The 26,497-nt window shown below is 36.8% G+C and overlaps 2 protein-coding genes across 2 annotated transcripts; one reads left to right on the top strand and one right to left on the bottom strand.

Moving 5' to 3' along the window:
- Positions 1-808: 808 nt before the first annotated feature.
- LOC123519668 (ragulator complex protein LAMTOR5-like) lies at positions 809-17,202 on the top strand. The gene is made up of 4 exons (XM_045281154.1): positions 809-1,038; positions 1,615-1,676; positions 1,956-2,070; positions 15,643-17,202. Exons 1-4 carry the CDS (start codon positions 1,004-1,006, stop codon positions 15,707-15,709), a joined length of 279 nt encoding a protein of 92 aa, XP_045137089.1. The 5' UTR covers positions 809-1,003; the 3' UTR covers positions 15,710-17,202.
- A 515-nt stretch (positions 17,203-17,717) lies between these two features.
- On the bottom strand, positions 17,718-26,004 carry LOC123519666. The gene is made up of 4 exons (XM_045281149.1): positions 25,811-26,004; positions 24,175-25,016; positions 23,788-23,990; positions 17,718-18,521 (listed from the first exon to the last, which is right to left on the bottom strand). The coding sequence occupies exons 1-4, from the start codon at positions 25,828-25,830 to the stop codon at positions 18,306-18,308; spliced, it is 1,281 nt and encodes a 426-aa protein (XP_045137084.1). The 5' UTR covers positions 25,831-26,004; the 3' UTR covers positions 17,718-18,305.
- Positions 26,005-26,497: the final 493 nt, after the last annotated feature.

Genomic DNA, 26,497 nt, shown 5'->3' with positions numbered 1-26,497 from the left:
CGTACATTAGTAGGTACTATTGACACAGTAGTCCGTGGATCGCTGCCATGAAGCAGAGGAAGGACACATGCGCCGCATATATACCATATTCTTTGAAATTGCGCGTCAAACATGAAAATTTATTAGGATTATATAAAAAAAAAATATTATTGTTATATATCACTAGTTATCATTAACAACTTGTTAATGTTATTTGCCCCCCCCAAAAAAAAAAAAAAAAGAATAAATAAAAATAAAGCGTGTTCTACCGCAGCGATTAGCGAAATTTCCATGGTGAATAAATAAATAATTTTACTTTATGATAACAATGAGTATTAAGGAGCAGACAATAAACTTCAGTAGACTCAGTACTAGCGGTGGCCAAGGTAGTCTGTGATGCTCAATAACGCCAGTACTCTGGAAGCATATCGATGCTGTTTTCTTTATAAGTGAATAAACTAATAACTTTCTACGATAGTAAGAATATGACCACTATCCAGAAGCTATGTCAATCAGAGGCAGAGGGGTTCTTTGACCGTTATTAGAGCAACAGTCTCCAATTAGGCAAAGAAAGACTTATTACTACACTATAGGAGCCTGGGAGTTGATTATGATGATAGGTGTTTACACTTCGACAACACCATTCTGAAGCATTTGGACAGTAGTGATGCTGGTAATAAGCTTTGCTATAAAGAAAAAAAGTTACAAGTACATTAAAAATGCCTTATGTTTATTGTTAGACCATTATCTTGTTGCTATTGTTTGCAGATTACTTATTAACTGAAAATTCAAAGTCGTTTCTGTCAATGAATGAAAGCAAAAAAAAAAAAAAGATAATAATAATAATAATAATCTGGTGGCTGATTTTCTTCGTGGTCAATTTTTATATTATGGATGATCATGTGACTGTTGGCTGGAAGACTGTTGTTGACACATGATGATCAGGCTCAGCTGACACCCCGCCTCACGCAGCCAGTTGCTCCACACACGATTTCTTGCTTTCCCTCTCGTTTGGTTTCCTGCCATGGAGAAGCCGCTAGAGAAGTGCCTGGATGAGATGTATGTATGATATTTCATGACAATAGTAACTGGAATCAATACTTGTCTGTAAGCAGGGATTGATAATGTTTGAGTGGACCTTTACAGTTCACTATACAGTGCTACCTTATTTTTGTTACTTGTTGAGGACTGCGTAGATGTAAATAAAGCGCGTGTGTATTACGAAAATATGGTCTTCCCACGGAAACTCGAAGACATCAAGTTTCTTAGAACCCAGTATGGTATTCAAGAATCACATTCCAATGTTTTAGACTTTGATGGTGTAAATCTGAAATAATTCTGGAAAGAGAAGCTCATTTGCAAAGCTCCTCTTTAGCAATTAATGCCCACACATTTGCTGCTGCAGTTAGGTCAAATAATATCATATATGAGAATATCACCAATTTAGAGATCAAACATGAAAGTAGTTTGCTTTGATGAAATTTTGTTGAGTGGCACCATCCAGTTATGTGAGATTAGTTCACATATTACTTGGAATTATTTATGAATAGGGCAAAGTCAGTTAAATAGTTGTGTTGCGGTATGATATTCTTAACCAAACTCAGGTTATTTAAGCTAATATTTATATTACTGCAGTGCGCACAGTACAGGAGTGTCCGGGGTCCTGTGTGCTGACCATAAGGGACTGTGTCTTGGAGGTGAGCTTCACACCAGGGTTATGCTGGTTTCTTTCTTGCCTTTGGAGAGTTATGCTAAAAGTGTTACTTCTGTAGGTACTAAGTAGTATTACATTTACCTGAATGGTGCAAATCCATGTACTGTATTTCATATCTCATATTGGATTACTATACTGTTGATATTCTAGCATGAAAATGTTATGACAGTGACATTGGACACCAGCACCATCTATGTTGCTATGAATTAATATTTTTACATCCTTCTATGTTTCATGCATATTTATTGTACCTATTTTTTAGTTAGAGGCAAGGCCAGCAGTGCATCATCAGGCACTGTGGCAGCATTAGCCGAAAGGGTAGCCTCACTGGAGCCTGGCAGCCTGGACCCTGTCATCCTACTGGAGAGTGACAACAGGTATATTCACTTACTGCATGATCTTTCTTTTCTTCTTTGGTCTAGTTTTTGCAACAATGTAAGTTCATAGTTTATAGTTTCATCACTAGACAGAGCAACCATTTTTGCACGTTATCATGTCTTAGCAAACAAGTGAATCGTAGCTCAATCTGAAGTAAGGCCACCTTCACACAGTGTAAGGGTGTGGCATGTAAGTAGGTTTTCACCAGTAATACCCATTTGCACCGGTGGTACTGCAAACATTAGGCACCTTTCTCACAGTGCCACTTAGCAATGGTGCATGATAACTTTTAAGTAGTGCTTCATCAGTGTTGCTGATGCACAGTGGTGACAATGGTAATACATGCTTGAAGCTTTACTTATTGAAAGTATGTTAAATTGAGCACTTCACATTAGCAGCACTACAGTTATACCACTTATGTACTGTTAAAAAGAGTTTTTGACAAGCAACCCTACTTTTTGTTGTAATGAAGACAACAACTTTCAGGACTGCAGCATTGCATTTTGTGGTTGTGTGTAAAAGCTTCATTTAACTTTGGTATTTATGAGCATTGGCTCTGCTAAGAAGCATTGCTAGACCACAAATGACTCTTTGAAATGAGAGGGGTCTTAATTGGAGCATCTGGGGATGCTGATATTAGATTTATACCCACCACTTGTGAAAGTAATGTACTGATACTTTGTGATATTGCACAGAAAAGGAAGATCGTGTGTATCCAATTTATTATGTTTTTATTCAAGAGTGACTGACATACTACAACATAGAGAGGGATGGGTGGATGCTATCTACCTGGACTTGAGAAAGGCCTTTAATGAAGTACCACACAATAGACTGATGTGGAAACTAAAGATGACTGGAGGAGTAAATGATAAACTAGCAAAATGGATGGAAAATTACTTAATGGGAAGAGAAATGAGAACACTGGTGAGAGGAAGGAACTGATGTGGAAACTAAAGATGACTGGAGGAGTAAATGATAAACTAGCAAAATGGATGGAAAATTACTTAATGGGAAAAGAAATGAGAACAGTGGTGAGAGGAAGGAAGTCCGAGTGGAAGAAAGTAACCAGTGGAGTTCCACAAGGGTCAGTGCTTGGTCCCATCATGTTTTTGATTTATGTTAATGATATGCCAGTAGGAATTGACAGTTACATGAACATGTTTGCGGACAATACTAAAATTATGAGGAGAGTAAAGAATGTGGGAGATTGTAACAAGTTACAGGAAGATCTTGATAAAATATATGAGTGGAGTAAGGAGTGGCAGATGGAATTTAATATAGACAAGACCCATGTTATGAAAATGGGAAGAAGTAGATACAGACCAAACAGGGATTACAGGCTGGGTGATGAGAAAATTAAAGAGACCAATGAGGAGAAAGACTTAGGAGTAACCGTGCAAAACACTTTGTCACCGGAGAAACACATTAACAAGATTTTTTGGAAAACATACAACATGCTTCAAAATATTGGCCTTGCATTCCACTACCTAGATGAAGGAATGATGAAGAAGATATTATGTACCTTAATAAGACCCCAGCTAGAATATGCAGCATGTGTCTGGTCACCACATATGAAGAAAAATGTGAAGAAGGTAGAAAGGGTACAAAGGCTGGCAACAAGGATGGTACCAGGACTCAGGAGTTAGACTATGAGGAAAGACTGAGGAAGCTGGGGCTGACCACATTAGAAGAGAGAAGAACAAGAGGAGACATGATAACTATGTATAAATTGGTGAACAAGATTGACATACTGGATAGAGAGTTGATAAAGGTGACCACAAGTAATCATCTCCGAGGACATGGAAAAAGCTAATAAAGGACATCTGTCTAAATGACGTGAGAAAATACAGTTTCCCGCATCGTAGCATTGATAAGTGGAATAAACTGAGCAGTCATGTCGTTGACGCGGTGTGTGTCAATCAGATGAAAGAGAGATATGACAGGAATGGACAAGGAGACAGGACACAGAGAGCTTAGCTCGGGCCCTGTAATACACAAATAGGTAAATACAAATAGGTAAACACACACACACACACACACACACACACACACACACACACACACACACACACACACCGGTAGCTCAGTGGTTAGAGCGCTGGCTTCACAAGCCAGATGACCGGGGTTCGATTCCTCGGCCGGGTGGAGATATTTGGGTGTGTCTCCTTTCACGTAGCCCTGTTCACCTAGCAGTGAGTAGGTACGAGATGTAAATCGAGGAGTTGTGACCTTGTTGTCCCGGTGTGTGGTGTATTCCTGGTCTCAGGCCTATCCGAAGATCGGAAATAATGAGCTCTGAGCTCGTTCCGTAGGGTAACGTCTGGCTGTCTCGTCGGAGACTGCAGCAGATCAAACAGTGAAACACACACACACACACACACATCTGAGAGATGTTAAAAAATATAGTTTCCCACAAAGATGTGATGAGACGTGGAACAGTTTGAGTGAAGAAGTGGTGTCAGCAACGAGTGTGCATAGTTTTAAAGAAAAATTGGATAAGTGTAGATATGGAGATGGGGTCACACGAGTATAAAGCCCAGGCCCTTTAAAACTACAACTAGGTAAATACACACACACACACACACACACACACACACACACACACACACACACACACACACACACACACACACACACACACACACACACACACAGTTAGGGAAATTGTAAAATATAGACCAAGAAGAGAAAAAGAAGAAATGAAATCAGTCAAAGACCTACTAAAAAATCTAAACGACGAAGATAGGCAGAACTTAGAAGAGGAAGTAGAAGAAATACACAGAATGGGACCTCATCAAGAAGGAACAACGAGACCAATTAAGATACTACTAAAATCACAAGCAGCAACAGAAGAAATATTATATAGAACAACTAAACTCAGAGAAACAGAAGGTTGCAAGGATATCTATATAAAGAAAAATAGAAATGAGGAAGAAAGGAAGAGCTACAACGAACTGGCTGCAGCAGTAACTAAAGCAGTTTAACTAAAAATGATGTATACGAACATAGATGGGGTTTTATCAAGTAAATTAGAATTAAGAGATTGCATAAAGAAAGAAGAACCGGATATTGTATGCCTGGCTGAAACAAAACTAAATGAGGCAATCAAAATAGATTTGAATAATAGGTATAATGTTTGGAGGAGAGACAGAGGGGGTAAAGGAGGAGGAGGAGTCATGATAATGTTAAGGAAGGAGATGGTGTTAAACCAAGTGGAATGTGGGGAAGGAAATGCAGAAGTACTGTATGTTAAGATGCATATTAATAAAAAAGAGTTAACAATCATTGTAACATATGTGCCACCAAAAACAAATTCATGGACCAATCAAGAATATAAAGACATGATAGAATCTGATGACACAATAAGGAGTCTAATGAGAATCGTTAAAGAAAGGAGAAAAGTGATATTAGTAGGAGATTTCAACTGTAAAGAAGTGGACTGGGAAAATTATGAAAGTGGTATTGGGGAAGAAGCCTGGGGAGAAAGATTCCTAAACCTAATGATAGACAATATGATGGACCAAAGAGTAAAGGAAAACATAAGATTCAGAGGAAACGACGAGCCGGCGAGATTGGACCTAGTTTTTACAAGGGGTATACAAATGAACAATGATATAAGATATAAGTGCTCATTGGGAAAGAGTGACCATGTAATATTAGAAATGGATATAGAAGGAAAGGAAGATAGAGACGAATCATACAAAGGAGACCGATTAAATTACAGAAAGGCTGATATTGAGAATCTGAAGAACTACTTCAAATACGTTAACTGGGAGGAAATGGAAAACTCAGAGACAGTGCAAGAGAAGTATAACTTATTTTTGGAAATATACAAAACAGGAGTCAGGGAATATGTCCCGAAATATAGACCTAAAGAAGAAGGAAAGAAAGATTGGTTTAACGCAAGGTGTGCTAGGGCAAAGGAAAAAAGAGATGGAGCATGGAAAAGGTGGAGGAGAAATAGAAATCCAGTAAATAAGGAAAACTTCAAGGCAGCCAGAAATGAATATGTTAAGGTGAGGAAGGATGAGGAAAGGAACTATGAGAAGGACAATGTCGAAAAATGTAAGGAACAACCAAAATTGTTCTACAGATTCATCAATGGGAAAATAAGGCAAAAAGAAACAATAGAAAGGTTAAAAGGAAAGAATGGGATGGTGGAAGACCCAAAAAGTATGGCAGAACTATTAAATAATAAATTCCAGGAGGTCTTTACTAAGGAATCCAAATTTGAAAGGCCACAGGGTAATAGAGAGACTGTCTATATGAAAGAGGTTAAAGTAACCAAGTTTGAAATAAAAGAGTTAATGAAAGAATTGGATGAAGAGAAGGCAATGGGACCGGTTGAAGTCTCAGGCAGAATACTGAAAGAATGTAGGGAAGAACTAGCAAGTCCTATATACAACATCATAAAATGTTCAATAGAAAATGGAACAGTACCAGTAGAATGGAAAAGAGCTGAGGTGATTCCCATATATAAAAGCGGAAGGAAGGAAGAACCTTTAAATTACAGACCAGTATCACTAACTAGTGTAATATGCTAGATGTGTGAAAGAATAATAAAGAAACAATGGATTGAGTTCCTTGAAGACAAACAAATTGATATCAAATAGCCAATTTGGTTTTAGAAAAAGACGGTCGTGTGTAACTAATTTACTGAGTTTCTACTCTAGAATAGTTGATAGAGTACAAGAGAGAGAGGTTGACTATTTATTTGGATTAAAAAAGGCATTTGATAAAGTGCCACATACAAGATTACTGTGGAAGTTAGAGGAGAAGGGTGGCTCAAAAGGAATCACATTGAGATGGATGGAAAAATTATTTGAGGGGGAGAGAAATAAGAACGGTAGTTAAAGATATGAAGTCCAAGTGGAGAGCAGTAGAAAGCGGAGTGCCACAGGGGTCAGTATTGGCGCCAATACTTTTTCTCATATATATAAACGACATGCCAGAGGGAGTGAACAGCTACATAAATCTGTTTGTGGACGATGTGAAACTGTGCAGAGTCATAAAACAAAAAGGGGATTGTGAAATACTGCAGGAAGACTTAAACAAGATCTGGAAATGGAGTAAAAAATGAGAGATGGAATTCAATGTGGAAAAAAGCCGTCATGGAAATGGGAAAGAGTGAAAGATGACCAGTGGGAATCTATTTGATGGGAGATGGAGTAGAACTAGAAAAAGTAAAAAAAGGAAAAGGACTTGGGAGTGACAATGGAAGAAAACAATCAACCGGTAAGCCATATTGATAGAATTTTCAGAGAGACATATAATTTGCTAAGGAATATTGGATTAGCATTTCACTACATGGACAAAGAAATGATGAAGAAATTGATAAGTACTATAATAAGACCCAGATTGGAATATGCAGGAGTTGTGTGGACCCCCCATAAAAAGAAACACATAAGGAAGTTGGAGAGACTACAAAAAATGGCTACAAGAATGGTTCCAGAATTTAAAGGGATGACATATGAGGAGAGACTAAAAGCTATGGATCTACCAACCCTAGAACAGAGAAGGGAGAGAGGGGATTTGATACAAGTTTATAAATTGATTAACGGAATGGATCAAATGGATAATGAGAAACTGATCCTGAGAGAAGAATATGACATTAGAAGCACAAGATCACATAGTAAAAAACTAAGGAAGGGAAGATGTCTGAGAGATGTTAAAAAATATAGTTTCCCGCAAAGATGTGTTGATACTTGGAACAGTTTGAGTGAAGAAGTGGTGTCAGCAAAGTGTGTGCATAGCTTTAAAGAAAAATTGGATAAGTGTAGATATGGAGACGGGGCCACACAAGCGTAAAACTACAACTAGGTAAATACACACACACACACACACACACACACACACTCGCCGTCGCTGAGAGAGGACGGCTCGTCTGTGGCTGCGGACGGGAAGAAGTGAAAATACCTATGGTGTTACAGGGTCCGGGTACCTCTAAGTTAGTGTCCTGTTGATGTCCTACTGTCGCATAGTGTTGAAAGTGAGGGATATGGAGAGTGGTCCCTGAGATGAGAGTGTGGGCGGTGATTGTTTTGGCCGTAATCAGCTGACGATAACAAACATGGCGGCTACTCCTAGACAACCCAAAGATTTTGAAGGTTTCGTAACTACTCCAAGAGGACTGGAGAAATTAGATATGGATGCAAGAATCCAGGCACTGGAAAGTAAGTTCCTAAACATTTTGTCCATAGAAGAAAAACTGGATAGAGTTATAGCTGAGAATGATTCGTTCAAAAAAGAGATCTATTTGTTAACGATAGCGAATAAAGAGCTATTGAAAGAAAAAGTAGAGATGGAGAAAGAAAACCAACAACTAAGGAAACAATGTGAAGAGATGAAGGCTAAACTCCTAGAAATGGAGATGAAAATATCCGAAGGGGACTTGAGGAAGGAGGAATGCCTTAATCTAATTGATGCTAGGATGAAAGAAGTGAACCATGAACATCAGGAGGTACAAAGGTCCTTTAGGGAGATAGTGAAAAAGCAGGAAGAGGAAAATAAAATGATTATGCAGAGTGAAATGGTAAAGGCACTAAAGGAAAATGAGTATGTGGTGAGAGATATTGCTGAAAAGAAAAAAAATGTGTGACCATAACAAGATTGAGGGAGGAAACTAACAGAAACTGGCAGGGTAGGAGGAATAAGGAAAATGACAGGATTAAGTCTATACTGTATAAGATCTCTGCGGAGGAAGAGGACCTATATGTTGAGGTAGAAGAAAGTGTGAGATTGGGAGCTTTTGAGGAAGGCAAGAATAGACCATTAAAATTAAAATTCAAGTCTCAGGTGGCAGCTGAGGCCTTGTTGAGGAGGGCTTGGAAACTTAAGGACTCAGAGGAAACCAAAACAATTTACATAAGAAGAAATATGTCACAGGATGAGCGAATGAGAATGAAAGAGCTTGTAACTGAAGTGAAAGAGAGGAACAACGAAAGAACAGAGGAGGAAAAGACCAAGTTTTTTTGGAGGATGAGAAATGGGAGGCTAAAGAAGTGGTGGATAAAACAGGCAGAATAGACATTACATGGAAGAAAGAGACTAGGAATGGAATACAAGTGACTTACATGAATATAGATGGATTTCTGTCTAAGAGGCTAGAATGTATGGATTACCTAAGAAATAACGAACCGGACATAATGTGTGTAGTGGAAACAAAGCTAAGGCCCGAAATAAAGCTAGACTGGTTTGTTGTAAAACACTACAAAGTATGGAGAAATTATAGAAAAAATAAAGGAGGTGGTGGTATAATGTTTCTTACTAAGGAAGATCTGATAGTGAAGGTGAACTATAGTAAGAGAAATGAGGAAGTGATAAGTATGCTTATAACAGATGGCAAGAGGGACATTAATATTATAACAGTATACATACCACCCAGAACCAGTGCTTGGGAATATGAACAGTACCAAATGGTGATGAGAAATACTCTAGACAGAATGAAGCAAGAACTCATCAGAAAGGATGAGTGATGATAGTCGGAGACTTTAATTGTAAAGAAATAGTGTGGGAAGACTACGAAGTGGTGAACGGTGGTAAGTGGGCAGAGGAATTGTTAAAGGTAGCAACAAATAACTTGATGACACAGTGGGTGAGATCACCAATAAGGTGCAGGGGACAAGATGTTGCAGCAAGGTTGGATTTGGTATTTACCAGGGGCATCTCTCTAAGAGGAAATTGAACATAAATGTCCCTTGGGGAAAAGCGATCATGATGTCCTAAGCTTTGAGCTGGATACAGAATTAAGCTCGAATAAGATTGTGGAACGCAGGAGGAAAAATTAAATTATATTAGGGCAAATTATAACCATATAAGGGAGTTCTTTAATGAAATTGACTGGTCCGTGGTATACCAGGAAAGGGATATGCAATTGAAATACGATAAATTTATGGATTTGTATAACTCTGCTGTGAAAAGTTTGTGCCATATTACAGAAAGAGGACTTTAAATAATAAACAGTGGTTTAATAGAAATTGTGAAGAAGCAAAAAGAACAAAGAAAAGGCATGGAAGAAACTTAAGAAAAACAGTGATGTATTATCAAGAGAAGTTTACAAAACAGCAAGGAATAGATATGTTGAAGTAAGGAGAACAGCACAGAAGGAATATGAACAGAGGGTGGTGGAAAACTGTGATAGTGACCCAAAATGTTTTACAAATTCATAAATGGAAAACTAAATATAAGGGAGGCAATAGAAAAGGTAAAAACGGGAAGAAGTATATGAGGATGCTGGAGATATAGCTGAAATTTTGAACGACAACTTTTGCAAAGTGTTTACAAAGGAGGAGCATTTTATGGGAGGAAGGCCTACGGAAATAAAGCAAATGCAGGACATCATGGTTACTAAGGAAGATGTAAGGAAAATTATAAGCAATCTGGATATTAATAAATCAATGGGGCCTGATGGCATATCTGGGAGGTTGCTAAATGAATGTAAGGATCAATTGTTGAACCCTGTATTTGATATTGTGGAAACCTCCATACGAACAGGATTAGTCCCGAAAGAGTGGAAAAGAGCTGACATTGTGCCTATATATAAGAATGGTAGTAGAATGGAACCGCTAAATTATAGACCAGTATCGTTGACTAGTATATTGTGCAAGGTATGTGAAGAAGTAATTAAAGCTAAGTGGAGTGAGTATCTAGAAAGTGAAAACATTCTGAGTGAAAGGCAGTTTGGTTTCAGAAAAGGAAGATCGTGTATCCAATTTATTATGTTTTTATTCAAGAGTGACTGACATACTACAACATAGAGAGGGATGGGTGGATGCTATCTACCTGGACTTGAGAAAGGCCTTTGATAAAGTACCACACAATAGACTGATGTGGAAACTAAAGAAGATTGGAGGAGTAAATGATAAACTAGCAAAATGGATGGAAAATTACTTAATGGGAAGAGAAATGAGAACAGTGGTGAGAGGAAGGAAGTCCGAGTGGAAGAAGGTAACCAGTGGAGTTCCACAAGGGTCAGTGCTTGGTCCCATCATGTTTTTGATTTATGTTAATGATATGCCAGTAGGAATTGACAGTTACATGAACATGTTTGCGGACGATACTAAAATTATGAGGAGAGTAAAGAATGTGGAAGATTGTAACAAGTTACAGGAAGATCTTGATAAAATATATGAGTGGAGTAAAGAGTGGCAGATGGAATTTAATATAGACAAGACCCATGTTATGAAAATGGGAAGAAGTAGATACAGACCAAACTGGGATTACAGGCTGGGTGATGAGAAAATTAAAGAGACCAATGAGGAGAAAGACTTAGGAGTAACCGTGCAAAACACTTTGTCACCGGAGAAACACATTAACAAGATTTTTTGGAAAACATATAACATGCTTCAAAATATTGGCCTTGCATTCCACTACCTAGATGAAGGAATGATGAAGAAGATATTATGTATCTTAATAAGACCCCAGTTAGAATATGCAGCTTGTGTCTGGTCACCACATATGAAGAAAAATGTGAAGAAGGTAGAAAGGGTGCAGAGGCTGGCAACAAGGATGGTACCAGGACTCAGGGAGTTAGACTATGAGGAAAGACTGAGGAAGCTGGGGCTGACCACATTAGAAGAGAGAAGAACAAGAGGAGACATGATATTTATGTATAAATTGGTGAACAGGATTGACATACTGGACAGAGAGTTGATAAAGGTGATCACAAGTAATCATCTCCGAGGACATGGAAAAAAGCTAATAAAAGACATCTGTCTAAATGACATGAGAAAATACAGTTTCCCGCATCGTAGCATTGATAAATGGAATAAACTGAGCACAGTAGACATCTAGAATGAATTAAGTGGAGAGATTGTAACAGCAGAATGTGTGTGCAAATTTAAGGAGAAGTTAGATAAATGTAGATATGGAGACAGGTCAAGCCCTGCTCGAACCCTGTAACATACAACTAGGTAAATACACACACACACACACACACACACACACACACACACACACACACACACACACACACACACACACACACACACACAGACCACAAGGTAATAAAGAGACTGTCTATATGAAAGAGATTAAAGTAACCAAGCTTGAAATAAAAGAGTTGATGACGGAATTAGATGAAGAGAAGGCAATGGGACCGGATGAAGTCTCAGGCAGAATATTAAAAGAATGTAAGGAAGAACTAGCAAGTCCTATATACAACATCATAAAATGCTCAATAGAAAATGGAGCAGCACCAGTAGAATGGAAAAGAGCTGAGGTGGTTCCCATATATAAGAAAGGAAGGAAGGAAGAATCTTTAAATTACAGACCAGTATCACTAACCAGTATAATATGCAAGATGTGTGAAAGAGTAATAAAGAAACAATGGATCGAGTTCCTTGAAGACAACAAATTATTATCAAATAGCTAATTTGGTTTTAGAAAAGGTTGGTCGTGTGTAACAAATTTACTGAGTTTCTACTCTAGAATAGTTGATAGAGTGCAAGAGAGAGAGGGATGGGTTGACTGTATTTATTTGGATTTAAAAAAGGCATTTGATAAAGTGCCACATGAAAGATTACTGTGGAAGTTAGAGGTGAAGGGTGGCTTAAAATGAAGCACATGGAGATGGATGGAAAATTACTTGAGGGGGAGAGAAATAAGGACGGTAGTTAAAGATATGAAGTCCAAGTGGAGAGCAGTAGAAAGTTTGGAATAATTCAGGCTTGTGTGGCATTGACATTTGAAGTACAATTAACTCTTGACTAATACAAGAATTATGCTCCTGGAGACATTGCATTATTGAAACATAGTTTTCCCATTGAAAAAATGGTATTAGGGTGGTTACATTCCTGGCCATTGGGAAAGGCTGCCTATTTTTGGAGATTTTGTCACTCAAACCTTAAAAATACTATTAATATATCACTAGCTCATGGAAAAAATGAAAACACATGTTCTCACCTGCACATCTTTCTTGTCCAGGGGTGGAATTTATGAAACTTGTCAGTAGTGCGTTGGTAGTAATGAAGCCTTAACTAATGAACAGATCTGATAGCAACATTGCAACAAAGTCAGAGAAGTGGTATCCATGAACACTTGTTGCTATTGGACATGGATGTCACTAATTGATCCAAGAGTACTCATTGGCTACGGGTGGTGTGACGTCATGGGTGAAGACATCCAGTCACAAAGCAGCTTTGGGTTCTCTGGCTGAGGGATATGATATTGTTTATAACTTTCGATACAATGTAATGATCCCACAGCTACTACTCACTACTGTCAACAGTCTTAACAATCCTTTCATTTTGCCTACTGAACCTCATAATAAACCCAGGAAACAATGACTCACCGACATCAAGATCTTAACCTTGGTGAAAGAGATGTAAAGTTGGGGGTGCAGTGATTTCGGCTAAGCTGGATGACAAAAATCACGGCAAAAAAGAAGAAACACTGGTAGAATGTAGTAGGCTAGTGGCTATGGTTTATGGTTGAATGCTTATTCCACAATAACAGTTACTAGAGTAGCAGGAAGTTCACAGATATTGTGGTGAGTGTGGCTGCTGCCTGCTAACCATGCGTCTTGCCACTCAGCGGGCCTGCACCACTGGCAAGTTTGAAATTTTGCACTGTCATCTTGATATATATTTTTGCTGTTCCATGCAAGATTTCAGTATGTGCATCACAAAATCATGTTTCTTGTGTGGTAAAGCTTGGATGAGGCTAAAAGATAGGTTGTTTTGTGCACTCAAATATTTACATAAGAGATAGCAATGCCTTTACTATACCTCGGGAGGTGGCGTTATTAGTGATGTGTGTAGGTAGTTAGCAATGCTGTCCCATCGACTTTCAATGCATTCATGGATACCATTTTCGGTAGAAGGTATACTCGCACGTTGGTAACGTGTCTTAAAGTTTTATGGATTCCACCCCAGGAAAGTAGGAAATTATTAACTCAACATGATTTATTGTATGAATTTATATGCCAGGAATACTATCCCATATTCATACATTTATTCATACATTTATTATAAATTTATTATAAATGAAATAAAGTATAAGTATAATTTGGTGGTGGTTGGTAGCAGTTTTTGTTTACCATCACATCAGCTGGTTAAGCCACACAGTCCAGACCACGCTGCTGCAGCCTCACTGTTCCAACACAGACAACATGGAAAATTTTATGAGAGAACCAGCCTTATTACTGCTGCAGGGTGTGATTTATTAATAGATTTAGTGAGCCAGGAAAAGTGCTTCCAAATAAAAGCACAGTTGGCCGTACTGTATAGTAGCCTTAACATGGGAGAAAATCACCACCTCCTTCAACTCTGGAGGTTATGGGAAGAGGACAGTCCACCAGCTATCTACATAAATGGGTATTTATCAAGCGATGAAAACATACAACTGATCATAAGGTACTTAAATAGAATTCTGATATAAAACTTGTGGGATGGAGAAAGCTGGTTGCAGCAATGTTGTTGTTCCTCAGACCTGTTCGTTCACTAAGGCTTTGTTATTATTGACAAGCTACCATCAAGTTTCATGGATTCCACCGGTTGGGTTTGGTTCCAGTCACAATTTTTGTAAAGTAGGCTATTTGAATGATAACCTATATATTTTTATGTTTCTAAAGTCAATTAGTTCACAAAAAAATAATCATAATAGGTATTTAGGTAAAATTTATGTGAAGGTAATGACATTTTCGTGGCAAAGGTAAATCCTGCCTGATTGCTGCCTTCCTGAGCTGTGGGAAGACAGCGTTTGCTCTTAAGAATGGTATCCTTCAACTGACTTCGGCCAAGAGCATCTCATTGTGGTTTCCCCATCCCCCCCAGAAGCAGTTTGGCTGCGCGAGTCGAGTTAATCGCGTTAAATCAGATAAATTACATTATTTAATCCTATCTTTTTAAATATTAAGTCATGTTAAATCAAAATTGCAATATTCAAACTCGCACTAATCAAGAGTTGACTGTATGTATTACATTGACATGAAACATGAAAAAATTTGGCATAATTTTTAATTTTCAAGTAAGTTGTATAAATCTGAGTATTCCTTATCCATAGTGAAATTAGTGATAAAATATAGAGATGTGACACTATAGTTGTTCAAACTAGTAACTAGGTACTTGCCAGTGTTGCCACATTTTCATAATGAACTAAATACTTTTTCCTTCACCATGAAACAAGGTTTGTTTATCATGTGCACCACTTTCATTTGGGATGGGATGTAAACTGAAACTTGATCTCTTAGCCAGAGCATCGAAGGCATGAACTTGGCAGTTTAATATGCCTTGTATATAAATATGCAGTAGGCTATATGTAACAGGTTTACTTTAAGAGATTGTGTACTGCAATCTACCAGCAGTCCAGCCTTTTATCACATCCTCCCTTTTATTATCTTTATCTTTGATCCCTTATGTCACATTGAAAATATCTTGTAAGTAATATCCTTAGCAGTGCTGTAATTCAGTTTTTATATCACACTTTCTTTTTTGTATTCATCTATTACATAATGTTAGTTTGTCTTGTCAACAATATGCACCTTCTGAAGTCAAATGTATAGATAGCTTTGAAATGAGGCAAAAATAAGCTCTTTGTGATATTACAGATTAATCTGATTGTCTCCTCAACAGTCAGTGCCTTATTCACCGCAACAATGGCATCACCCTTGCAGTCTACAAGTCGCCAGAGACTTCATGAGCCCTGCATCTGAAATGAAAGATACAGATATTGATGTATAAGTTATATTCATCTTAAGTTTGATCAGAGCCATTTGCACAAGATGTCTTTCAACTTCAATTCCTCATTCTACTGATTTTGCAGAATTTGTTTCCAAAAATGGAGATATGTAAAACTCTTGTATTCAGAGTTTGTACAGAATGTACATTCAAATTATAATAGAATGGCAACTCTGCAGACTAGTGATTCCAGTCAGCTTGTTTTAGCCACTATAGTTTTACTCTACATGTAAGCATTTATTTATTCATTTTGCTTTTTTTTTTTTCGAGTGTATTAGCTTTCTCAATAGGTGGTACACAGGAAAGTAACCAACAGGAATCTATTACTTTGAAATTTTTATTACAAACTGTTGAGTTCCATTCTCCAACAACTTTTCCACAGATGGATTACCAAAACACTTGAATGTGTAATGAAAGTATTTGCCTTCATCGAAACAAAGAGTGGACGTTAATGATGACATATATATCCAACCACTTTGTTTTAAATCACACGAGAAAATTAGGTAAATATTTTAGTGAACCTACAAAAAAAGAATACCCTAAATGTACTTTTGTCTAGTTTTGGAGCCATGGCCCAGAACTTTTAATCATAAAACCAGATGATCTAGGTATTTCAAAATCTAGATCCTTTACATTAAAATGGGTGTACCAGATGTGCATAACAAACAAATTTACATACCTTGAAATTAACAATATTCTAATAAATGTGAAATAAACAAAATTCCTTAAAGACCTATTAACACACATGTATATCATAACCTAATACAAATTCTTAACAATGATCTTAGGTTGCAATTCATCTGAAGATTTTGGATATTAAAAAATTTCTGGTACGTAGAATGGAGCCCAGCTACACAGTTAGACAATGTCAAATAGTTGATTCTAATGAAGTAAGTTAATGTGAATCACTCAACAAGAACCTCAGTCTTTAGTTTTCAGGGTTCACAGCCTATCACAAGCTGGTAAAGCCTAAGTAGCCCCTGAACTAGCTATTAATGCAATCTGTAAAATGGACATCATGAAGGATAGATAAGAGAATAAGTCTTACTTAAAACAAATATTTTCTTGTGTAAAGCAATATGTGTATTGAGCAGAGTATGATACTCTCCCAAAACAATTATACAAATTGCAGGTTCCTAAGTGGCATTAGCAGTACTACCATCACTTAATTAAAGAGAAAGTGTACTTGACATATCACAGAATCCCAGAAAGATGTTTGCATCAATTCATAATCAAACAAATATAAATAGTTCTCAGAGGACCAGTAGCAATACAGGATGTGTATTGCTGTACAGCTTTGTTGCAGATAAGAATACTTTACTTAATATAATGAATAAAATAATTGGGCTGTATGATTACAATAAATTTTCCATTTGATACTATAATTGAAGAATCTTCAGAGTACTTCACCTATATGTATACATATATCTATAAATAAATATTCTGAAAAATTGCCAACATATTTCATCTAACCATATCAACAACAACAACAATACTCCATATTTATAACAGCGCCCTTACATCATAATACTGCAAAAACAACAACGCCTTAGTAAACTAAGGTTAACAAAATTAATCAATATGGAACCGTTTCTCTTTACATTATAAAGAAAGGCAACAAAATTGACTGTGATACACTAGATAGTTTTTCTCTATTATCAGAAAACATTTTCCTAAATTTTTGTTGGTTAAATCATTTGAATATTTACATTTCATAACTAGGTCTTACTTGCATACATTTATAGAGGATGAACTTTTAATAAGCTGTTTCGCATTTCATCGTCTCCAGGATTTTTATGTAAATTGAACATAACATTGAGCAAGGTGATTTAATTGATATACAGTATATACTGAAGATGAATGTTTTAGAACAGGAAATAATTTTTATATTCAACCCATGCAAACATAATGACAAATAAGTTGTAAGGAATTCTGAATGAATCAAGTGTTTTGTAGAGTGAAATGTGCAGTCAACAATAATTTATCTTCTCATTTGATGCATCATTAAAATTTATTGTGTATGGCTAGCCTTGACTGGGATGTCTATAAGGGTAATCTGTTCCCTACATTTTACAGCTTGTATACTATCACCATACCAATCAAACACCACAGTGTAACTATACAATTTTTGAGGAGGAAAATGTAGGATGGATAAATACACTACACCCTACACCTGTTATTCATTATTAACTATTAACCGTTGGTCATCTACAGCCATGGTGTAATCAGTCGCTAAGTTTGGAAAAAAATAATATCAATAAGTAAATCTGTAAATATCAGATTATCAAAGCTGGCTTAAGAAGTTTCTGAAAATAGAGAAAAGCTGTCTAGTTCATCATACTATCAACTTGATTGACTTTACTATAAGAGGAAATAATATATTACATAGAACATAACAAAGTTGAAAATTCAAAGGACTATCAAAGTAAAAAGCAATAAATAGAAGCTAAGTAACAACATAAATTACCTTCATCAAATAAATAATTCAAGATGTTATCTTCCATGTAGTAAAAAAATACATAAAACTATTATTCCTTTTCAATATAGGCCAAACACATCTAACAATTATTGGAGGTATAACGGCTCATCATCCTATTGGCCACTTCCCTCCAGTTAGTGACCTTTCCTGGCGGAAGGCCTGCTGAGATGGGATCTCCTCTGGTCACTGTGTTTCGTGGGCAGTACTTGAGAGTGTGTGCAGAGTCACCTGTGGCATTACAGAGGGGACACACGTACATCCTCAGCACAGGGCACTGACAATGACCTCGTTCATCCTAAAAATAAGTGGGCAATAAATTATATCAAAGAGATAATACATGAAAAAAAAAAAAAGGTTGCTTGCAAGACATGTTTATGGATGAGTAAATGGCATGAAAACATAAATTACATCTTGAACTTATATTTGATAGAAAAATTAGTGAAATACAATCATTGCTCTAAACTCTCAGGTTAGACATTCAGTTTCTTGGTTTAATAGTTGATTAAGTTAAAATAAATATTTAAATTGCTGTTATATATATATATATATATATATATATATATATATATATATATATATATATATATATATATATATATATATATATATATATATATATATATATATATATATATATATATATATATATATATATATATATATATATATATATATATATATATATATATATATATATATATATATATATATATATATATATATATATATATATATATATATATATATATATATATATATATATATATATATATATATATATATATATAGCCTATAGCACTTGTGGATGTACTTAAGAGTATGGGAAACACTGTCCAGCTTCCACCCATTAGCAGCGCATGCAATTTTATTTATAGTGGTACCAATATTAGGGTCCATATCACCAGCCAAGTGCATCTTTGGTGTAAGGCAATAATACCTGACCTAGAACCTGGGTATCATAGTGACATGTAGGTAACTTTAAACCACTTGACAAGTGAAAAAGTTTCAAGATGTGGTTTGATTCAAACCTACGCTTGGACATCTGCTTGATCCCACGCTCACCACCTTGTTCACTACATATGGTTATAAAGCAGAGACATAGAGAACAAATTGGACTTTATACCCGTTGAAACTTCCTAACTGTAATGTTCATACAATTTATTTGATTTTGGAAATTATTGTATTATTGAGTTTTAGTTATTCATGAAAACAGCACCTCCATTTTAAAGTCATTTAAAATTTCCTGAAAATGGCAAGTTTTAGAAGTGTGAGATGTGTGGGCATGACAGGAAGGTCGTTGACTTTTCTGAGTGTATGGTGTGTAGGCTCAAGAGCGAGAATTTAGTTCTTTCTCTTGAGCACCGAGAATTGCGAGAGGAAATCAGAAAGCTAAGTGAGGGGAAAAGTGCGAACGAAGTTCTCATCTTTGAGTTGAAGGAGGAGGTTAAGAGGCTTGGGGAGGCAGTGGAAAAAATTAGGCAGGAGATCAGTGTTAGGCCGAAGGTTGGACCATCTGAGGCGACAGGGTGGCTTGGCCCTCTGTCGGGAAGAGCAGAGTGGGGAAGAGGAGCAGGCGAGCCAGACTGGGAAAGATAGTAGTCAGGATGGGCAGAGATGGCAGGTTGCGAGGGAAGGAAAGCGGAGGCAGTTAGGGAGGATAGGACTAAACCTGTTGAGTGTGAAAATAGGTTCGGTTTGTTGGAGGGGAGGGAGAGTGAGTGAGAGTGGAGTGAATGAAGTGGTTGTGGTGAGTGAAAGGAGAAAGAAGGGGGTAGAGGAGAGGAGGAGGATGGTTGTGCCTAGCACACCTCAGGTGTGTGTGGTGGGTGACTCTCAGGTTAGGTATTTAGATAGCACTTTCTGTGGGAAAGACAGGGATAGGAGGACGAACGTGTGTATGCCTGGTGCAGGTGTGAAGGCAGTGAGTGAGGAGGTGCAGAAGAGGGTTGGGGGGATGGAGAGGGAGGGTGTAGTAGTTTTGCACGTAGGTGGGAACGATGTCAGAGCAGGTGGGTCGGAGGAGTTAGTGGCAAGATTTCGGGAAATGTTAGGCAAGATAAGGGAGAGTGGTAGGAGGTGTGTAGTGTCAGGAATCTTGCCTCGTGTGTATGTTAGCAGGGAATGGTTGTCTAGAGCCATTGGTGTGAATGATCGGGTAAAAGGGATGTGTAAGGATGTGGGTGTCAGCTTTGTGGATGTATGGGATAGGTTCTATGGGCGAAGGGATTTGTATGCTAGGGATGGTGTGCATCTGAGTAGGAAGGGTGTGGATGTGCTGAGTGGATGTCTGGAGGGGAGTTGGGATGGAGTGTAGGGGGTGAGGTAGCAAATGCATTCCAGAAGAAAGATGCTAGACATAAATTAGATAGGATAAACAGAGATAGTGAAAAGATTAGGAAAGATTTCCAGGTGCAAATAGGAGAGAATAAGATTAGGATTCCAAATAAGGAGACAGCATCTAGGAAGGTAGCAGGACTTAAATGTTTTTATGTAAATGCCAGGAGTCTTAGGAACAAGAAGGACGAGTTATCTAGTTATATAGTTGAGGAGGACTTAGATGTTGTATGTGTCACAGAGGCATGGGTAAATGAGGAAAAGTTTAGGAAAATAGGAAAGAATATGAAGTAGATGGATACATTATGTATTTACACCAGAGAATTGGTAGGATAGGTGGAGGAGTAGTTATTTATGTAAAAAAATCCTTCATTTCCAGTCAGGTTAATGGTATTAAGGTAGATAACAGAGTAGAGTCCTTATGGCTGGATGTTAGAGTAAACAAAAGTAAGGTTATTAGAGTAGGAGCTTTTTATAGACCACCTAACCAGTCAGCAGATGTAGACAACCTTATGGTAGATGAGATAAATAGGGGGTGTACTAGTCAGACAATTATCTTAGGGATTTTAATCTTAAGTCAGTAAACTGGGAGAGGATGGTAGGAGATGCTAGTGAAAATAAGTTTATGGAAAGTTTTCAGGATAACTATTTAGTGCAGATGGTAGATAAACCTACTAGGGGGAGGAAGGTTTTAGACATAGTACTAACAAATATTGAGCATTGTTTAAAGGAAGTTGAGGTAGGAGAGACTTTAGCAAACAGTGACCATCATATAATTAGATTTATCATTAATTCCAGTAGGGATAATATAGTGAATAAGACTAGAGTCCCAAACTATCAGAAAGGCAATTATGGTAGGTTACGTCAGTTATTAGGAGAGGTAAACTGGGAAGATAGTTTTGGAAATAAAACTGCACAGGAGATGTGGGATATTTTTAAGGTTGTAGTAAAGGGTATAGTGATGCAGTGTATCCCTTACAAAGATATAAGGCAGAGAAACAGGAAGCCATTATGGTGGACTCATGAGATAGGTAGCCAGATCAGAGAGAAGAAGAGGGCATACAGAGAGTTGCAGAAAAGTGGGAAGATGTAGATTTGATTAGGTACAGACAGGTCAGAGATGATTTGAGTAAGGTTATAAAAAAAGTAAAAGGCAGGCAGAGATAAAACTAGCTAGAGCTGGGAGTAAAGATCCCAAAAATTATATAGTTATTACAAGGTCAGTGATAAAAGAAATAAGGATAGGATTGGACCACTCAGAAAAGATGGTGTAGTAGTGGATCAAAATGAAGACATAGTAGAATTATTGAATGAACAATTTTCTTCAGTATTTACTAGGAAAGAATAGGAAATCCTGTTACAAACAGTGCGACGAGTAGTTTAAGAGCTTTAGAAAATATTGATATAAAACCGGGAATTATTAGGAAATTTATTCTTGAACTAGACGATAGGAAAGCTAGTGGTCCTGATGAGCTACATGCCAGAGTACTTAGGGAGGGTGTAGACAGTATTTCTGAAGCACTTAAGTTAATCTTTGAAAGATCACTTAGGTTTGCTGAGATACCTCAGGACTGGAAGTTAGCTAATGTTACTCCAATATTTAAAAAGGTAGGAAGGATGATGCGAATAATTATAGACCGATCAGTTTAACTAGTATAGTATGTAAGATACTAGAGAAAATCATTAAGGGTAGTATTTGGGAGCATTTAAATGAGAATAGATTAATTAGAGATACCCAACATGGCTTTAGATCAGGGAGGTCCTGTCTTACAAATTTGCTCGATATCTTAGAATATATTACCAAGGAGTTAGATGATGGAAATAGCATAGATGTTATATATCTAGATTTTAGCAAGGCGTTTGATAAGGTACCGCATAGGAGGCTAGTGTACAAATTGAGACTACATGGGATAGGGGGGTAGGTTAGTTGATTGGATTAGTGAATGGCTTTCTGATAGAAAACAGAGAGTAGTATTAAATGGGGCAATGTCTGAGTGGAAGGAAGTGGTTAGTGGGGTACCCCAAGGACCTCTTCTTTTCTTGGTGTACATTAACGATTTAGATATAGGAATTAGTAGCAAAGTATCAAAGTTTGCAGATGATACTAAGATAGCATGTGCAGTACAGGGTGAAAAGGACAATTACAGAATACAACGAGACCTGGACAGGCTGATAGCATGGGCAGACAGGTGGCAGATGGAGTTTAATTCTAAAAAGTGTCAGGTTATGCATTTAGGTAAAGACAACACAAACTTTAACTATGAGATGGAGGGATGTTGGCTAGAGGCAGTAGAGGAAGGAAAGGATTTAGGAGTAGTGATAGACAGGACTATGAAATTTTCAAAGCAATGTTTAGAAGCAAGAAATAGGGCAAATAGGATCCTGGGTTTTATAAATAGAAATGTTAGTTATAAAAGTAAGGAAGTGGTGCGTAGCTTATATAATTCCTATGTTAGGCCCCATTTAGAGTATTGCATACAGGCCTGGTCACCCCACTATAGGCAGGATATCAACATGTTAGAAGCAGTTCAGAGAAGAGCAACTAGGATGATACCAGCATTAAAGCGCCTGGAGTATAGAGATAGATTAAAGGAATTAAACATGTTTTCATTTGAGAGGAGATGTATAAGAGGGATATGATAGAGTTATTTAAAATGTTCTCAGATACAAACTACATAGATGTGAGATCTTTCTTTACCTTAGAGGAGGGAAGTAGGACTAGAAATCATGGCAGGAAGATTAGAAAGCAAGGCTGCAGGTTAGATATAAGAAAATATTTCTTTAGTCATAGGGTGGTAGACTTCTGGAATGCATTGCCAGAGATGGTTGTAAATAGCACTAGTTTGACAATGTTTAAAAACAGATTAGATAAGCACTTAAATTTATTAGATTTATAATTATGTATAGCGCTGCATGATAGTTTTTATAAGAAATTTACTATAGTTAAACAAGACATGATCCCCATGTATGGGGACCACAAATTGTAGAGGATTTCGCTGCAGGACTTACCCCTGTTAATGGGCCAAATATTTAGAATTAGTATATAATGTATTGTGTACTTGTAAGTGTATCTTTAAGTACTGATGACGAGGTCGCTGTGCGACTGATACAGGATAACCTAGATGGGCCCTGGTGGCCCTTTGTTATCCTATTATTTATGTTATGTTATATGTTATGATCTGCAATGACTATGGAATTGTAGGTTCTTGGTGTGCACAAGAGTGTACCTTCAACACATGTGATTTATAGAAGGTAGAATGGTAATTGTTGTTCTTGCAAAACACACATCCTTTGCTGGATAAGGGCACTGAAGTTGCTGGGGTAGGTTTGTGAGATGGGTATGTGGGCAGTGCACTATTGCTGTAAGATAGATTGCCCATGCCTCTTGCATCAGTTAAGAATGAGAGTTCCTGCATTAAGGCAACCAAATCTGTAAATAACATAACTGTTTAATACTTATGTTCATACAAAATTAGTATTAATAAAATGTTCATTGCATTTTGTTTAAATATGTACATTATTACATATTATCTCTTACCATTCATGCTCAATAGTATTTTATACAAAAGGCAAATGACAATTGGTACTGGTGCTTGGACAGAAAACAAAATTACCTGTGTGTTGCTTTTGTTGTGGAAAATTAGAGGTGGTAACTTGCTGGTTACAATAGGAGTCATGAGAGGGAAGGCTGAATGGAAGAGAGCTTTGATGAGAGGGTAATTCACTTGATATTTGACTTTGGTGAAGATTATCTATCTTTTGGTAGTCACTATATATTGAGTTACTTATATTTCCTATATCTTTAAGTGCTGGTCTCAGTGTTGAATGCACTGGCTCCCATGACACAGAGTTGACACCAAATCCATAGGAATCACTACCAGTCAGGGTATCTTGACTGGAGCCTCCAAATGGTGCTCTAGGATTTGTTGTCCATACATTATTTGATGAGCCTTGCTGTGAAGGAATAATTTCTTTGGAGAGAGAAATAGAGTCTTTTTTATCTAAAAGGGGATTATAACAGCATTTGCTTCCCACAGCTTTTGTGTATGTTAAAAAATTATTTTCCTTTTCACTTTTCCCATAAATATCTTCTGTAACATTACCAGAATGTCTAGCACTGCTTGGTAACCCTGGGTGATGTATATTACTGGATTTCTGAGTGGTGGTGGCTATGGGATCCCATGGACTTCTTTTACCCAACTGACCCACATCTGTATCAATATCACAAGAGGGAGACTTCCACAGTTCCTCATACTTTGTGGAAGACAAAAAGTTTGAATTAATTTCATATTCACTTGACAGATTGTTGTCAGTGAGGCTGTTTGTAAAAGGTGAGAAAGTTGTTTTGCTCAAATCTTGCTCTTCAGACAATTGTTTCCACAATGAACTTGTGATTTTGGGAGGGCTGTTCAAACTCTTACTGCTCTCTGATGAGGACTGACTCCACTGGCATGACCTGAAAGATAATCATGTTGGTAAGGAAACATCCCTCAGTGGCATTGATTACTCATTATGCATTAATGGCTTGTATGCTGTACACCATTATGATGGAGTACTAATAATTATAGTACTAATATATTTTGTATTAAAAAAAAAAAAAGTGGGGCTACATAACGTATTTTGTTTTTTCCTCTCTTCCCAATGCAGCACTGAAAATGAAGGATTGGAATCAGAAAACTTATGAATACTGTAAAAATTTTGCACACACACACACACACACACACACACACACACACACACATTATTATTATATAAATAATAATAGTAGTAATAATAATAATAATAATAATAATATTATTATTATTATTATTATTATTTTTGTTATTATCATTACTTGGAACTTTCTTGAGAGCAGCAAGAGAGAAGCCTTTTCTTCCCTCTTTTCTTTCCTAATTCCTTCATATGAAGATGAATAATGACAATAATAATAACAATTAAATTATTATTATTATTATTATTATTATTATTATTATTATTATTATTATCATTATAACTGTGATGTAGAGATTGAAATTAATAGAAAGAAAGGATGCATAGTATGTGGAAAGTGTTAAATGTAAACCAAATTCGGTGAAAATCTGAAATGTACATAAAGAATCAGCCACTAACTATTTTTTTTTTTTTTTTTTTTTAGTGTAGTAAGGTTTGGTTGACATTTATTGGCCGCTTTATGAAAGACATAATCGACATTTCTCACATCAGGCACAAGTTTATAAATTTAACATGTAAAATAGAAGATGGTGATATTACCTGAGTGTGTCGGGTTCCATGTCACAGTTTCGCGGCGCCAACAGGTGTCAGAATCGTCACGCGTCACGCCGCCGTCCTTACCGCCTCGCCTGCTCGCGACACTCCGCCTTCCTCCTCGGCGCTGCTGCTGAAACAATTAACCCAAAAACTTTAAAAGCGGGGAAAAAAATAAGGTGCTTAAAAAAGAAGGGGAGAAAAGATGTAAAGGAAAGGGTCAAAGAGACATATCTAACATTGAAACTGATATATACTTTGATAATTTTGTCAGATTTTAATGAAAGCATGTAGCATTTATTATAATTTATTTCATTTATTTATTTTTTTCCTGGAAAATACTCGAGATAAACTAGGGTAAACTCTCAAGCGTCCACTATCACACTGCGAGCTTTCACATTCACTCTACGGTAACTATTGCCTAATCTTTTATTTAGGGCATAACTAATTCATGTTATATATTTGCGCCTATATCTCAATACTTAGGAGGATCCAAATGCTGAATTTCATTGAAATATATATTTCTTATTACCATAACAGAGGATGGCTAAGAAATAAGTGATTAAATAAAAAGAGAAACCAGGACATTTACAAATAGATGACCTGAAAGATGCATTCAATGAAATTATTCTCTTTTGTCTGGCAATTATACGATACGAAATAAAGAATCAATATGATGTAAAAAGTTGTAGG

Source organism: Portunus trituberculatus, chromosome 45, assembly GCF_017591435.1.
Source record: "Portunus trituberculatus isolate SZX2019 chromosome 45, ASM1759143v1, whole genome shotgun sequence".
Lineage (NCBI taxonomy): Eukaryota > Metazoa > Arthropoda > Malacostraca > Decapoda > Portunidae > Portunus > Portunus trituberculatus.
Note: the sequence above shows the minus strand (reverse complement) of the source record. Positions and strands in the feature narration are given on the sequence as shown.